At 33.7% G+C, this 17,374-nt stretch overlaps 1 protein-coding gene across 39 annotated transcripts in view; it reads right to left on the reverse strand.

Moving 5' to 3' along the window:
* Positions 1-17,374, reverse strand: part of RIMS1 (regulating synaptic membrane exocytosis 1) — a 469,012-nt gene that overhangs the window by 99,006 nt on the left and 352,632 nt on the right. For 22 of the 39 annotated variants that reach the window (XM_066359079.1, XM_066359078.1, XM_066359068.1 and 19 more), the window contains one exon: positions 10,548-10,660. In XM_066359079.1, the coding sequence (XP_066215176.1) occupies positions 10,548-10,660 (113 nt within the window). Of the gene's footprint in view, positions 1-2,817; positions 2,875-6,469; positions 6,500-10,547; positions 10,661-11,713; positions 11,897-17,374 lie in introns of those variants that run through there. The other 17 variants (XM_066359077.1, XM_066359044.1, XM_066359075.1 and 14 more) reach the window with 3 other exon arrangements.

A 17,374-nucleotide genomic window follows, 5' to 3' on the forward strand; every position in this document is an offset into this window, starting at 1 on the left:
AGTTTGAGTAGAAAGCTCAGTGCCTCTGCGTCCTTGCTGCACAGCAGTACAAGAGTTCAGCAATGGCGGAGCCCCTTCTTTGCTCCAGTGCATGACTCAGAGAAAGCAGTGGTAAATAACCTCATATTGGAAACTGTCAGTTAGAATGAAATACATGAATGAAACACCTACAATGCCTTAGTTATTGACAGCTTTGAAAAATATTCCCTCTGAAGCATTATATTTTTTAAAAAAATCACTGATAGTGGGAACCAAATATAAGAAGCAATACAATATGAAAGACATTAAAGAATAATAATAGATGAAAAAATGTAGCTAATTGAGTCTTTTTAACCAGTATAAAAATTACAAAGCCTGCATAGAAAGATAATTTGATACCTAAAAATTCAAAAGGTAATACTAGTTAGTATTCATAATTTTTAGACTTTAGAGAAATATAAATTGTTAAAATAGACACACGTTCTCCGTACACCTGGAAGCAATGTGCCCAAATGCTAACAACACGAGTGGGAATAACTGAACATAGATTCAGCACTAGACCCACACCATTCATCAATGCTGCCTTGATCAATTCTTGATCTCTCTCTCCACCAGGAAGTTTTTATTTGTGAAGTGAAGAGATTGCTTAGAGTAATCTCCTGCCATTTTAGTCTATAATTCTAATGTTAGTTCAATAGGTTATTGGTATGGGAGAAATATATATTTTTATTTTTTACATTTTCTTTTTCTTTTTCTTTTTTTAAGTGAGAGGAGGGGAGATAGATCCCGCATGTTCCCAGACTAGTCCTCCCAGAGACCCCGGTCTAGGGCTGATGCTTGAATCAATTGAGCTATTCAGTGCCTGGGCCCAGTGCTCAAACTAAGAGAGCCACTGGCTGCAGGAGAAGAGGGAGAGAAGAGGGAGAGAAAGAGGGAGTGGAAGGGGGAGTGGAAGGGGGAGAGAAGCAGATGGTTGCTTCTCCTGTGTGTCCTGACCAGAGATCGATACATATGTCAGGCTGATGTTCTATCTACTGTCCTAACCTGCCAGGGTCACATTTTCAAAAAATGAAAAACTATGGCTTTCTCTTTGCGCTATCTAACTTCTAGCATTTTAAAATATGCTAATTTATCAAAACTATATCTATTAGGGGGAAAGATTGACTGGTTGTAGTTTACATTAATTTTTATAGTTTATGTTTCAATTAAAAGATAATATATCCCATGCATGTCTATCCTTATTTTTAGTCATATCAGTGTTAGTAAGCAACTTCTTTGATATAATACTTATATAACCTCTACTCCACCAAACACATATATAATATATGTACATAAAGATCAAAGGTTTAAAATATTTTGACTATACAGAAATGCCCAAGTTCTGGGTCATTTTCCTAGAATAAAGTGCATTTTCAATTTACAAGGGTAGAAATATGCTAAATTGTTTCTATTGTGCCCTTGTATGATTCTTTTGCAAATTAAGGGTTATACTATAATAATATATACAGTAAAATAAAGAAAACAACTATCCAGCATGAGAAACATAAAACACAACAATAACACACATTCATTAAAATATCACATAGTATTTATGAGATTTTAAAGAAAATAACCTGTATTTGGTAGATAATTGAAATGGAGTGCTGGCATGGGTGAAATCAGTAATTTGTTTATATAATTACTCAAATCTCACTGTAGCAAAACCACAAGATCATCTCCTGTTTTAGCATGTTGATTTTCACTGAACTATCTGAAATGAAAACTTATGATTTCTAATCATAGACATCACTTTCAGTGTCAAAATTGTTAAGTCCCAGAGTAATACTGCAAATACTAGTCAGACACTTGACAGATAAGAAAGTCAAGAGAAAGAACCTACAGTTTAAAGAGAAGGCCAGAATGGCATCTACATCTTTAGGTTTATGGCAAAAAAAGAGGCTAAATTAGACACTTTTTCTAATGGAGCTCTAAATATTTGTGAATAAACACTTGTAAATATTCATAATAAATGTTCAAGAAAAGCATTACCCTTCAAAATCTTCATATATAATAACAGGAAATGATTCACCTGGACTAATGTCTACTAAATATGTTTCTAATAAAGATGTAAATAAAATTGAAATTGTCTTCTACTTAATGAGTTAAAATAATGCTAATTCATAAGAATACAGAATTTATTTATTTTTAGCCAAAGTCAAGTAACATATTTGTTACTATGATGTGCTCCACAACCACAGTATACTATTAAATAGGTATGCAAATATCATCTAAACAATAACAAATGTAACAGAAAATTATTAAAAGAATTTTTTATATGAATTTCACCTAAATAAGGTTAACGATGATAGTTCCATATCAATTATATTTTGTATGTTAGCATTCAAACTGTTCTTGCCAATATTTATTTATTTATTTATTTTTATTTTTTTATTTTTTTTCTTGCCAATATTTAAAGAAGAGAAGTACAGGTAATTTATTTAAGCATTTTTAATGAAAACCTGCACTTTAACATATTCTTGATTAGAGATAATCCTTAAAAACCCCATTACCTCATTACAAAAATGTTTTAAATTTATTATTGAAACAGGAAAACAAAGAGCAGCAAATGCTGTAAACTTTTGTTCCTGTTCAAATCAATCATTTGAAATCTAATTACTTTTTATTCTCTGTGTATAAGTTATACATTTTTCATGATAAAGGGAATTCATATTAATCAAAAAGATAGTAATATGTGCTTTATATCAAAATGTCTTCCAAAAGCCAAAAGTTTATGCTCTTAAGAAATACTAACTAAAGGCATATAAATTAGAAATTTATTATGATAATATTTTTTCTCACCTTGAAGCCATTTAATTTCTGGTTCTGTTTTGATCTTCTTATATCATTATTTCGATGCCCCCAAACTACATTCATGGGCTCTTTAAAACTGTCCAAGAAATGTAGCAGAGAGGGAAAAATTGGCTTACTTTTAGAATGAATGATTTAAAATATGCCTACAAAGCAGTTGAGGCCTAAAGTGTTAAGCTCTCAGCTTTTCACATAAAAGTGGGAAGTAAAAGGTAAATCATGTAGTATGAACATTTATAATTCCTCAGTTACCTTTTCAACCGCTAAGAAGGTGTTGTCGTCTTTATTCAAATACACTGGTTTCATTTTCTCAAGTTGCACGGTAATTTGAGGGGCAAGGCAGGTATTAGAAAATTTAGCTGAATGATGAAAACTCAGGTCATCAGGGGAAGCTATAAACCTTTAATTGGGCCTCTCCAAGATTCTGCTGTGTGAGTAGGGGATGTCACAGCAATAAGGGACAGTGGACAGAACTTGGACTGTGGAGTCAAAACCTGGTTCTGTCTCACAACAGCTTTGTTACCTTAGGCATTCCACTTAAGCCCTTTGATCCTCTTTCTAATAAAACAGGCAATAATACCTTCCTCACAGTTGTGTATATAGTACCATAATTATGTGGTACTGCAGGCACAGTAGATACTCAATAAACGCCGTTGAATGTTGGCGAACCTGTTAGAGCAAAGAGGTTGAGAATAAGGTTTTTAGAGTGAGACTGGAAGCTAAGTTCCCTATTCTCCCACTTAGCGAATTTATGACTGATAAATAGCCAAGTTTTTACTTTTTCCAAGCATTAGCTTTCTCAGTTATAAAATAAGAATATTAATTATTATAGTTATGTCTCAGATGGTTGTAAAAATATTATGAGCTAACTATATAACACTCTTAGTAGAGCCACTGACATAGAGTAAGTATTCAATAAATTTTATTTACCATTAAAAATGTTAACAGTATTTTAAACCTCTTTCTCTGTGTTTTATAGACATACACTTTACAAACATATATACTAAAACTGGTCCCCTACAGTTAAGGTAAGCAACTGTCCCAGTTTGCCCAGAACTATCCTGGTTTTAGCCCTGGAAGTCTTGAATCTCAGGAAACGTCTCAGTCCTCCACAAACTGGCACCACTGGTTGTCCTACGAGCTCATCTACAATTTATCCGAAACAAACTCACACTAGGAGCTCTGTAGCCTGTACTGTCAGCTAGGCACAGCACGTCCCTGTCAGCATCTATCCAGGGAGCACTCAAGGTTAAGTAACTTCTCCAATATGATTGACCCCAGCAAAGATCAGCTCACAGCAGCAAGGTTTCTATGCAAGTTTTCTTTTCTTTTTTTTCCCCCCTTCCTTTCTTATGGGGTACATAAGCCTAAAATTTGACTTTAAGAAATTTCTTAAACTTGCTTCTGTCCTTTCTGGGCTTTTCAAATTTTTCGTGTCTAAGCTGCGCTCCCTTCAATCCATGGGAGAGGGCAGCATCCTCTGCCTTGCTTGGATGCATTTTGGGACAAGCTGTTTTGGTGGTTTTCAGCCTCAGGGTCCATTCTGTGAAGCAGATCCACATCCTGTGTCCAAGGAAGACTTTGTAGAGTGACAACACATCTCAATCAGGACACAATGACCTTGTAAAAATGTTAACAACCTGATATGCTCTGTAGCGAGCCTCTAATTGTGCACACTCTCAGACTTTAGATTGGCCCACTTAGGAATTTTGCTTTGTTCTGATTAGCTAATTATAGCTTTTGGCTAGTAATAATATGTACGAAAGGGTTCTAAATGAAGAAATTACATTTTTCTTTCTTTTGGCTAAATGAATTAGGTCATGACTCATTCAAAATATAAAAACTTAACATTTTTATTATCCTCAAATTTATCTTGCAAATACAAATTCTGCTGAATCTAGGTACAAATTCATTGGCCATTTTTATACTATAGAATCTAAACTTCTGTTTCTGGTATTTGAATAAAAATGAATGATGGCCAGAAATCTATGTAAAATCTAGGAACCAAAAACACATTAATCACATTGAATATTTTACTTTTATTAATATATATTTATTGACTAGTATGTAAGACACTATGCCAGAATTTGTATTATGTGCCGGAATATAAATATATCTTTAAAAATTCAAACTAAAATAAGTAACTGATTATTATCTTGCATCTTCTCCCAGTAACACCGAGATACATAATACCTCAGTATACTAGGAGTTAGGGATAATATATTTGGGATTTGTGCCTATTAAAATAGAATCCATCAAAGTATAGTGAAAGGAGGTTAAAAGTAAGATGATTGGGCTTGCAGTCTACTCATCAGCAGTGTGAGTGGGTAAATCTCTTAATCTGAATTTATCATTTAAAATAGAGATGATGCTACTCTGCGGACCTTTAAGGTTACTATGGACAACAAATCAATTAAATCAGCCCAGGCTGGTTGCTCAGTGGTAGAGCGTTGGCTCCGCGTGTGGAAGTCCTGGGTTCAATTCCCAGCCAGGACACACAGAAGAAGCACCCATCTGCTTCTCCACCCCTCCCTCTCTCTTTCCTCTCTGTCTCTCTCTTCCCCTCCCGCAGCCAAGGCTCCATTGGAGCAAAGTTGGCCTGGGCACTGAGGATGGCTCTGCCATGAGCTCTACCTCAGGTGCTAGAATGGCTCCGGCTGCAATGGAGTGACGCCCCAGATGGGCAGAGCATTGCCCCCTGGTGGGCATGCGGGGTGGATCCCAGTTGGGCACAGGCAGGAGTCTGTCTGGCTGCCTCCTGCTTCTAACTTCGGAAAAATACAAAAATAATAATAATAATAATAATAATAATAATAATAATAATTGATTCAATCATTAATCCATAAATATTGAGTAAATGTATTTTTATCAAACTGTAAAGCATTATATTATTTTAAAATATTATAATTATTTCATTAAGCAAAAATTCATTCTTACATATTTAATTACCAGGACAAAAATAACACTGAATAGGAAATGGTGTGAATGGCACATGAGAGTTAGATGAGGTGTGTATCTACCTGAAACTTAAATTCAATGACCAAAAATCAAATATGATCCAAAAGATGGTAAGATAGGATGTCAGCAATGTGCCAGCATGGCTGGCTGAGTAGTTTTCCGCCAATCACCCGTGGGGAGACGGAATTGTTGGGTAGGATAACAATATTGAGTTCATGAGGAGTAATATTTTGGCAGCTACTTCCCAGATGCATGACTGCAGTGTGGGTCAAATATTCGATGAGGCTACTGCTATCTATACGGCGAAATCCAGTGATTTTCTACTCTTTTCTACCCAAACAGAAGGTAAGAATTAAATCCTTATCTATGACAGGAGGCAAATGCAAACAAACAAAAACATATGAAAAATAACTGTTTTCTAGTTGTCAGTGTGGATAAACAAATTTTGAAGCAAAAATATTTTTAATTTTAAGTTTCTTCTTGGATGTAAACTACTCACAATACAAAATAATAATACTTACAAAATAATTAATACTAAATGCCCTACAAAATCATTGCAGGGAAAATAAACGACTGTTAAACAATTTTGCTCATACTTTCAATAAATACAGTTATATAACTTTCTCATATATTATGAAAAAGAAGGAACAACATTAAATGGTTAAAAAGTTATGTTAATATTTACCTTTTGTGGAAGAGTTATATTTTTCTTGTTCTTCAATGAATTAAATGCACATAATGATGGAAACAAAAGAAAGAAATCAGCAAATTTATAGTTAGACATGAAATGTGAATCAGCACAATGGTATGAATAATAAAAATGCATAACATATAATGTGACATGATAAAGTACAATGAAAAACTATGAGGAAGCCTCAAATATGATAATAAAAATAATCATAAAGAATGAATACAACAATTTATAAATTTTAAAGAAAAACAGAAACACTGGAAGATTAGTACATTTTGCATTTGAAAAGTATATTTTGTGGGGGGTTTTCTTGGTGTTTAAAAATTAAAAATTATTTCAGCACCAACTTTACTAAAATATTTTCATTTTAATCCATTGTGACTTTTTATTGCAAACTATTTAAAAGCATATTTCACTTTTTTATTTCAAAATGATAGTATTTCAGATAATTTGAAATATAACAATAAAAAATAAATTTCATTTTTTATAGAAGCAGGCATTTTCTTTGCATCATGAAAAATATTCTGTAACATTTTCTGCATGAAAAAATATATAATCTAATGTAAGTAATCTTTTCTTCCTTCTCACATCAATGATATTAAACTATGTCATGGTAAAATTGTTCTTGGGAGACTACTTCTTAGACATTTCGTTCAGCTATATATCAACCTCCTACTGGTACACTATTTACTGAGAAATAATGGCTTATCTAGATATTTTTGAAGAGGAATATCATTAGAGTTATAGGTAGCAGATATAATAATAGAACACATAAAAGATAAGTAGCACAACATGTGTTAGTTTGTGAATAATCTTTAAACTCATATTCTTTAAAAGACACCCGGTTGCCAACAACAACAAAAATATGTCATTTGGTTTCAGCAAACCATAGAGCATTTTTATGCAACCAATATGATGCTTTCAAGGCTTACTCTACGTAAGGGCTACACTGGAATACAACATTAAAATATAACCAGATAAATTTCTTGGAAGTCTTTGTCTCAGTTATCACAAAACTATTTAAATTACCTAAGTTTTAAGGCTATTTTTTTTCAGCTATCATATCTCAAAATTTGTATCGTAATCACCCCTCTTCTTTTACCCTAACAAAACTTTAACACAATCAAATTTCATGTAGCATACCTAATTTTTAATAAAACTGTGAAATACTTTTTCAAAAATTAAGAAAACACGTCTTTTCAAATTATATAGTAGCCTTTAAAATAACACATATTGCTTTTATGATACAAAGGTAGGACAGAAAAACTGAATTACAGAAAAAAAGAAATCCAAACAATCTAATTATCTCAGCATGTATCCTAAATACAATAATGTGGATAGCTGTGTCCAGAAATTGTGATGAATAAAATTATTGTATAAGTTTAGGAAGAAGTTGTATCACTAACCAGGCATCTAAACCATTTGGAATATTTGCGCTCACTAATCAACTGCTTATCAATTCAATTATTTTTTAAAAAGAAAAGTTATCCTCTGTTAAAAATAAAAATAAAAAACCAAAAAGGAAGACTGGAAGGAAAGAAGTCAAGCACAGTAGAGCCTTAATCAATAGCAAATAAATTGCATTAATCTTCACAGAAGATAGAAGTAAAGTTTTACAAATAATATCAAAAGAAAAAGAGATAAATCTATAGCCCAAGAACAACAGTGCAGTCAATGATAAATAGAATGTGCCAAGTTCTGTCTAGTCTATGTATCAAATTAGAAGTTTACTTTTGAAAACATTTTAGAATACACAAAGATGTCATATGAAAAGTTTAGTCTGAAATAAATCTATAATAAAATGATGATGGATAGTATCACCATTTATCAAAAGTCCCAAAGCACATATTAACATCATAAAGTAAACGAAATCTATTTAATTAAAGAATAAAGTTGAGATATAATGTATCATATTATTCTAAAAAGGTTTTATCTATATAACCATAAATTTCAAGAACCACAAATATGTGTTTACTAGTATATTTGTGATATTAAAAAGCAAAGTAATTCCATCAATTTCATCCTCAGATACTTTTTTCTTCCCACCTCAATTCAATCCTTATAAATTGATGATTTATCTGAAAGACAACTGTAAATATAAATACAATAAACAGTAATGTTGATATTAACAATAGAACATGACCTTTTTTAAAAACCAAAATCCAGCATACAATCCAGCTAATTTCACAGAAACAATTCTTATTTCTACAGAAATAATATAACTGTAATCTCACTATATTAAAGTTACACACAGAACCCTTATATGATTTGAAACTGAAATGTTTCAGAAACTGGAGGAAATGCAAAGAATTTTAGGAACATATGACATTTTAGATGTCAATCATTAGCAAAATATAGCCAGTAACACTGAATTTGAAGCTCAACACCAGAATTTGTAGTTTGTTTAGTTGTGCAACAGGAAGTCATGAATGAATGCTTTAAGTTTAAATAAACACCCAATTTTATTCTTTAAAGGTTAATTTTTAAACAATTTGATCTAGGTTATTGCTAATTACGGTCTTAATAACATAAATTATGAATTATCTTCTCAAAATGTTCCCAGGAAAAAGAAAGTTCATTAAACAATCGAATTGAGAATTGAAATGAATTGCTTATTTTAGAAAAGAAAGAGTTTGCACAGAGCCTCATATTTTCCCAATGGATTAATGAATACCCCTATAAGAAGCCTCAATAGCAAAGCATGATATATCAGTGGGATGTATGAGTTAAAAGAATAATGCAAATCTAGATTTACTATAGGAGCATTCCTCTATCAAGAAACTGATACTTTTTCTTTTTTTTTTTTTTTTGATGTTTTTATTTATGTATTTTAGAGAGGAGTGAGAGAGAAAGAAAGAGAAAGAGAGAGACAGAGAGGCGTGGGGGAGGAGCAGGAAAAATGAACTCTAATATGTGCCTTGACCAGGCAAGCCCAGGCTTTCAAACCGGCGACCTCAGTGTTCCAGGTCAATGTTTTATACACTGCTTCTTCAAGTCTGTACTATTTGTTTATAACCAAGTATTCTGCTTACAAAATCTGCCGAATCAGTCTTTGAAACAATGTATTTAACTTCTTAGGTCTTGAACATTTCTGTGATACATTCAGTAGATCAATTAAGTGAGTAAAGCAGGTACCCAGCACCCTCCACATGGAATGAAATACAAGTGAACATCAGTAACAACCAACTCCGTTGAAAAAATATTCAAAATGTTAACTTTTCAGTGATGTCATAAAAATAAAGATTTTCAATACACGTTTTAAATGTAAGTCTGCTGCATTTATATGACTACCGCAAATCAAAAATTATTTCAGTAAACTACTTAACAAATCTCTGGTAAGATTTATGTGATAACATAACCTGATAACAAAGAATGTCACGTATTGAGAAACAGAATAATAGCACCTGAGTCACATGAAAGAAACTGTGACTAATTTAACACAATATTTAAATCATCTAGTCCAGGTAGTTTAGGAAATTTAATTTCCATTATCAAAATACTCTCCCTCCCCATCCCAGAAAAATAAACACAGCTTATGCTTAAAATAAGGAAATTTTAAGTAACATGAACTGTTAATAAAACACTGAAATGTGTACTCTAAATCATTTCTTATCCAATTTATATAAAAACACAGATATTGTAAATAATTTAAAATACAAAACACTAGTAAAGACTTCTTTGGAATTAAGTATTTAATCAAGAAAATACTTGAAAAACAAACATATAAATCTTAACATAGTATACTATATAGCACTGAGTTTTAAATTTTTCATTTTCTTTCTTTGTCCTTTGAATAAAAGGTATTTGTAGGGCTCAGTCGGTTCTTTCAATAGACCATCTAAAATTCATTCATTCACTCACTCATCAAAAACACAGTAAATGCCATGAATCAATATAACTCAGTGCGGGAAATGAAATTCTAAGAAACTTAAATTCTTAGGACTCAGAAAACTACATGTAATCAAAAAAAACCCTTTTTTTTTTTTTTTTTTTTTTTTTACTAAAAGAAGTATCAAAACAGGTGGTTCTCAAATCCAAGATTTTTGGACAACTATCTCTCTTTAGCAGATACCTTGTTCTATACTGCCGCTTCTCACTGGCACTTGTGGGAGCTGTCTTCCCCTTCGACTGCCGAAGGGAGCGTCCGCGGGGGGAGAGCGTGTCGGACTGCCTTGTCGGTGCGTTCTGCGGGCAAAAGACAGAGGGAAAATGAAATCATGAAATCCCAAGAAGGCCTGACAAAAATCTTTTCCTTTTTCTTGTTACTATTAATAGAGATCTAAAATCTCTAACTAGGCCTTTGGAAGGAAAATCAAATACATTTTATGGTATTTGTTAAAAAAGAAGTTACAAAATGGGGCTAAAAGAGATTGGGCGATGTCTGTCACACACAGTTATGCATAATGAATCCCTGCACTGAACAGAATTGGACTTTTCCTTTCATTAACTTTCCATGAAGTTTTGGCTTTCTGTTAGGTTATCAATTTTTGTTAGGAATCAATTATATCTAATTCTAGCCTCTGCATATTCACAGCATGGGTAAATTAGTTTAAAAAAACTGTTACCTAAATTGCTACTATGAAATTCATATTTATATCTAGAATTACTTATAATTGATAATAATGGTTATCACTATAGACTTTTTATAAATTACCATTTACTTGTACTTTATTATTAAATAGGAAAAATCTTGAATGACATTTAAATATAACCTTGGGAACATGCTATGAAACATATTGGTGCTAGAATCGAAACTACAAAAAGAAATTTCAAAAGTGTGCAGATACATTACTACGTTACCTCCATCTGCTGGCATAGAAACTTTATATTTAACTAAAGAATTTTAAAACTAAGATTATACTGAACACATATAAAAGGTTATTTTTTTTCAATTCCTTATGGTTTTTAAAGCAAGTATACATTTAATTCCACATAATTTCTTAAAATTACTATATGTGTATATATATATATGAATATGCCACACACAGATGGAAGGACATAACACAGCCAAATTTAATTTTCAATGATAGCTAATTGGCAGGAACTAGAGAATACCACCAGCACAGTGGAGATAGATGCGAGTAATAGAGGATGTGGGAGAGGTTTAAGTGTCACAAAGAAAAGCTTAAAAATTATGGCATCATAATGAGTGAAAGGTTCGAGCGCTCAGGAAGCTACAACACCACACCAACACCCGGAGGCAGGACATGAATGCTGGGCTGGACACTGAATAGTGACCTGGTCAGAAGCGGAGAAGGTGGCGCCGACCCTCCGGGGGCAAGGCGGTGGACTGAACCCAGTGTTCTGACACTAGAGTGCTCGCTCGACCTTGAGCGAGCGGGATGTTTTCCCCTAAGGACTGGCTGATCAGTCGCTCTTGGGGCTGCGTATCCCCTTCTAGAAAGACATGGTGGGAGAACCCTAAAACATTAGGGTCAAAAAAGATCTTCAGTCAGCAGCAGGTTCACATTAACTTTGATACCATCACATCTGTCCAAGGAAAACCTGGTTACTCCTACAAGACAGTGATTCAAAAAACCAGAAGAAAACCCATCATGCAATTACCAAAATGCAATTCATTTCAAACTGATAAGTTACTGCAAACGAACATACATACCATGTGATTTTAGAGGACTAATCTTGATTCCTTCAAAGTAATAAACTTCCTATAAGTTCCATAAGGACTTCTGTCTTCCTCTTTCCCCCACCCCCTCTCTCTCTTTTAACTCAGCTGTATCTCTAGTGCCTAGAACACAGCTGCCTAGAGAGCAAGAACTCATGAAGATATCCTAATTAAATGAATAGAATTAGAATAATAAACACAGGGATACTTAAAGCACCTGCCTTCAAGAACAAATAATGCACATCAGAACTGTGTCTATTTTCACAATGTCCATGCGTAGTTTTACTCTGTATAAGAACGTCTATACCAAATAGACAGCAAAAGGAAGGTATCTTCCCAGGTTAATTTAAATAGATGAACAAATTAAAATGATATAATAAGAGGGATAAGACTTCATAGCGAACTGACTAAATGCTAAAAAGCTGACATAGGAATAAAAACATGTCCTTTAATATATAAAGATATCTAAAAAGATATTTGTCCATATACTGACAGTTATGTCAGTATTGTATGCAAAATTATTATAAAGTCAATTTGTGAATTAAGGGTCAAATTAAAAACTGATGTTTATATACATAATAGTCCCCTCTTATCTGCATTTTTGCTTTCTGAGGTTTCATTTATCCAGTTAACCATGACCCAAAAATATTAAATGGAAAACTGTAGACATAAGCAATTTATAAGTTTTAAAATGCACGCCTTTCTGGGTGGCACATGAAATCTCACGCCGTTCCCACTCCGTCCCAACCAGGATTGAATCATCTACACTGTATGTTACCTACCCGTTAGTCACTTAGTAGCCAACTCAGTTATCAAATCAATTATCAGAAAGAGGAAGATGGAGAGACACTACCTCCACATCACTTATTTCAGCATATTGTTATTATTGTTCTATTTTATTAGCTATTGTTAATTTCTTCCTCTGCCTAATTTCTAAATTAAACTTTATTATAGATATGTATGTATAGGTAATAACAGTGTGTGTATATATACATATATAATATAAATATATATAGTTCTGTACTATCTACAATTTCAGGCATCCACTGGGGGTCTTAGAAAGTACCCCCAGTTGATAATGAAGGACTACTATACTATATATACTTCTTTAAAACAGATAAATGTTTTGTCTTTTTCATCATTTTCTGTTGTATCTTAAATAAATGCACAATTGCCTGACCAGCTATGGCGCAGTGGATAAAGTGTCAGTCTGGGACGCTGAAGACCCACATTCATCGGCTTGAACTCTGGCTCACCAGCTTGAGCATGGGTTCATAGACATGACCCATGGTTGCTGGCTTGCGCCCAAAGGTCGCTGAATTGAGCAAAGGGTCACTGGCTTGGCTGGAGCGCCCTGGTCAAGGCATATATGAGAAAGCAATCAATGAACAATGCAAGAGCTGCAATAAAGAACTGATGCTTCTCATTTCTCTCTTTACCTGTTTGTCCCTGTCTGTCTCTCTCTTGCTCACTAAAAAAAATAATAATAATAAATTAATAAATGCATGTTTAAGGTATCTGATATGTATGATATTATTTTTCACAGTGACATAAGCAATGGAATAAGATTTCAGCCTTTTTAAAACAATGCTGCAAATTTAAAGTGTATAAGAGAAAAAAAGGCAGTGATCGAAGGAAGTATATTAATTATTGAGTGTTTTATTCAACTGTGTTCAAACTGACAATTTTTTTTCCAGTAAAATTATTTTCACCACTATAATTATTTTTATTTAGAATACCTTTATTTCAGAACAATAAAACTGAAAAAATGTCAGGTTTTAGAAAATAAAAAGATACAGCTTAAGTCATTAATGAGCATTTTATCTTCTTGAGATCTAAATTAATGCTTTATCAGAACCTAATACAGAACCCGAAACCTCGACTGCCACCTTGATATCCAAACTAAACAAAAAGAACTGACAATACTCATACATATTAAAACTTCATTTATTCTGAATTGGCTTTTGTTGACTTAACTTTACAGAATTAATTTATATGGGAAGGATTGCATGATCAAATCCATTCCAAAGAAAAATAATGAGTTTTTCTCTCTTATTCTTTAAAAGCTATTATTATGAGAATAAATTACACTTCCTAAATGTAGTATAAAAATTGAATACTATAGTTTTCACCCTAGTACTGGGAAATATATGGACCATAATGCAATTTCCCTAAAATCGTGCTTCATTTCTTAATACAATTCACATACACCAAAAGTACTACTAAAATGTGACTTGAAATCTAAATAATTTAGGCAGAACTTATGTGGCACCGGACTAAATGGTAAAAATATAAATAGCAATTTCAGGGCAAATTAATGGCTTTCTAGGTGAGTGTTACTTAGGTCGAGGTTAGGTAACTTGGTATTCTCATCTACCAAGCCACAGGCCTGTGGGGTCTAAAAACAGTTTGTAGTGTTTCAGTTTAATCATTTAACACCAGATCTGTCTTTCTGATTGCAACTAAAAGTCCCTTAGAAACAAAAGAGTTCCTGCCAACAGCCAAACCATACCATGTATGAATGCATACACCAACGGGGAGGTATTGACCACCATTCTACGTGAGGAAGAGAGAGGAGTGTAGCAAGAAGGCTGAATCACAGGCAGAGAAACTGAAGACAGTGGAAATGCAGAATTTGAAGAGAGAAGAGCAAGGTTTTGGAGATGAGAGATAATGGTCCCAACTACAGTTTCTTTTAGACAAGAGGGAAGGAGTAATGATCAAGAAGTTCTGAGGTACAGAAGTGAAATGTTGAGAGAATACAGGCTGTGGAGCCTTGATCTTTTCAATGAAATGGTATGTGCTAAGAATGTAAGAATGAAAGAGATTAGGAAAAACCATATTAGAGAACAGAACAGAAGCAACTGGAAGACAAGTAGAATGATAGTGACAATAATCCTTTACTGAGCATCAAAATGAAGCCGTCTATACATACCAAGCACGGAGGGTATGTGTGTATACATGTATGCATGTTTGTACACCTGTATGTGTTATGGATATGTGTGTATATACACCCACATGCACCCATATATATAGTCTTTATTTGTATTCTTACAATAGCTGAGAAGGGTTATCTCTATTTTATAGATGGGAAATTGAGTAGCATTGAGTGACATGTAAAAAGACAAAGTCAACATGTGGTAAAGGTAAAGGCAAGATCCACACACATCTATGGAGCAACAACATCTGCTCCCTTTACTGCCTATGAAGGCAGACTATATTTCAAATCATGAGATAAAAAAATAGTAATTTCACACCCCTGAATATATTGTTAGTCCTGTAAGACAATGTAAGTATATGTCCAAGTATTAAATTTTTTAGCAATATTTCACAGTATTGTCTTCTAAGAGTTTGTAGGAATAAAACACATGAGAAGTGGCATTTAATGGATACCTAATCTGCTGTATATATCTATACATGTATCATATATATATATTTTTTTTTTGAGAGAGAGAGAAAGAGACAGGATGGAAGAGAGGTAAGATGCATCAACTCATAATTACATCAGTTTACTTGTTCATTGATTGCTTCTCATATGTGCCTTGACTGGAGGACTCCAGTTGAGTCAGTGACCCCTTGATCAAGCCAGTGACCTTGGGCTTCAAGCCACCAACCTTTGGGCTCACTCCAGAGACACTACACCCAAGCTGGTAAGCTTGTGCTCAAGCCAGCAACCTCAGGGTTTCATACCTAGGACCTCAGCACCCAGGTCAACACACTATTCACTGCATGACCACCAGTCAGACTACATGTCTCATATTTTCAAAGCAAAAACAATGTCTTTTATAGAAAAATTCTAATTAAACCTACATATGCCTGACTCTAGCCCACCATCTGCAAATCCATATCTAACCACTGACTTCAATCCATATTCTCTTCACCTAGTGTATGTAGTATTTAAGACTTGAACTTTAATAAAACACATTTCTCACCAAAACCCTAAGTTGTTAGTCAGACATGACTATTGCTATAAATAGACTATATTGCTATAAATAGCACTATATTGCTTCTATTGCAACTTAATATATTTGTGTGTTTTTTAATGATTTTTTAAAGCATGAACATGCATGTGCTATTTAAGGTCAAATCTTCAAAATGGTTCATCACGTAATGGCCATTACAGGATTACACAGGCTCTATCCAGTAGCAGAATAACATAAAATACATACTCAAGCAATTTTATTTACTACTCTGACAAAATACCTCTCTGTGAGGATAAAGAGTGTAGGTTCTACAAGAAGAAAAGTCCCTAGCATAGACTGCAGAAATGGTACTAGTAGTTCATCAAATAGAAGTCACAGGAGGTTGAAAAATCAGACTTTTACTCAGAAGTTTTCCCCAAAGAATCTGAAGCACTGCTTTAAATAGCTAGGCACAAAAGTCAGAAGTCAGTTCTGTCTATATCCTATCTACAAATGATCACTCTATCTTTCAAGATATTTTCTTACAAGGCTGTTCCTCATAAGGCCAAATTTGTTTAGGCCAACAAAAGACATTCAAACTTATAATCCCTACACAGAAAATTTTTCCAGAAGCTGAGGTGTGACTGTATGGTATGACCCTTTTGGGGAAGTTGTTAACTCCCAAAGGCTAAACATCAGCATCCACAGCATTCACACTGTGACCTCATTTCATATATGGTTAAATGTCAACTCAAGGTAATAAAATGAGAACTAATATAAAATTACAAAATCCAGACCAGTTCTTCTTTTGTAAACAGCTATTCAACAATTTACTTAAAAACTAGGCATGTAATTTATACTCTAATAACCGAACTCATTCAATAAAAAGCCCTAATTATAATCAAACCAATACACACACCCAAAAGGTTTGAGTTTTCTATATTAAAACCTACAGGCAAAGTAAAGGCAAGAGTAATTTGAGTATGGTCTTCAAGCAGCAAACATTTGAGTCAATTAAATTTTTGCTATTTTTTTTTTTTTTTTGAGAAAGACAGAGAATAGGAAGGAAGAGAGAGATAGAGACAAAAAAAAGGGAGAAAGAAGAGAAGCATCTACTTGTAATTTCAGGACTTTCGTTGTTCATTGATTGCTTCTCATATGTGCCTTGACTGGGAGGCTCCAGCAGAGCCATTGACCCGCTGCTCAAGCCAGTGACCTTGGACTCAAGCCAGCGACTTTGGGCTTCAAATCAGTGACCTATGGGCTGTAGCCAATGACCATGGGGCCATGTCTATAATCCCACACTCAAGCCAGCAACCCTGTGCTCAAGCTGATGAGCTTGCTCTCATTCTGGCAACCTCAAGCTAGATCTTC

The sequence above is a fragment of the Saccopteryx leptura genome, chromosome 1 (genome assembly GCF_036850995.1).
Source record: "Saccopteryx leptura isolate mSacLep1 chromosome 1, mSacLep1_pri_phased_curated, whole genome shotgun sequence".
Taxonomy (NCBI): Eukaryota; Metazoa; Chordata; class Mammalia; order Chiroptera; family Emballonuridae; genus Saccopteryx; species Saccopteryx leptura.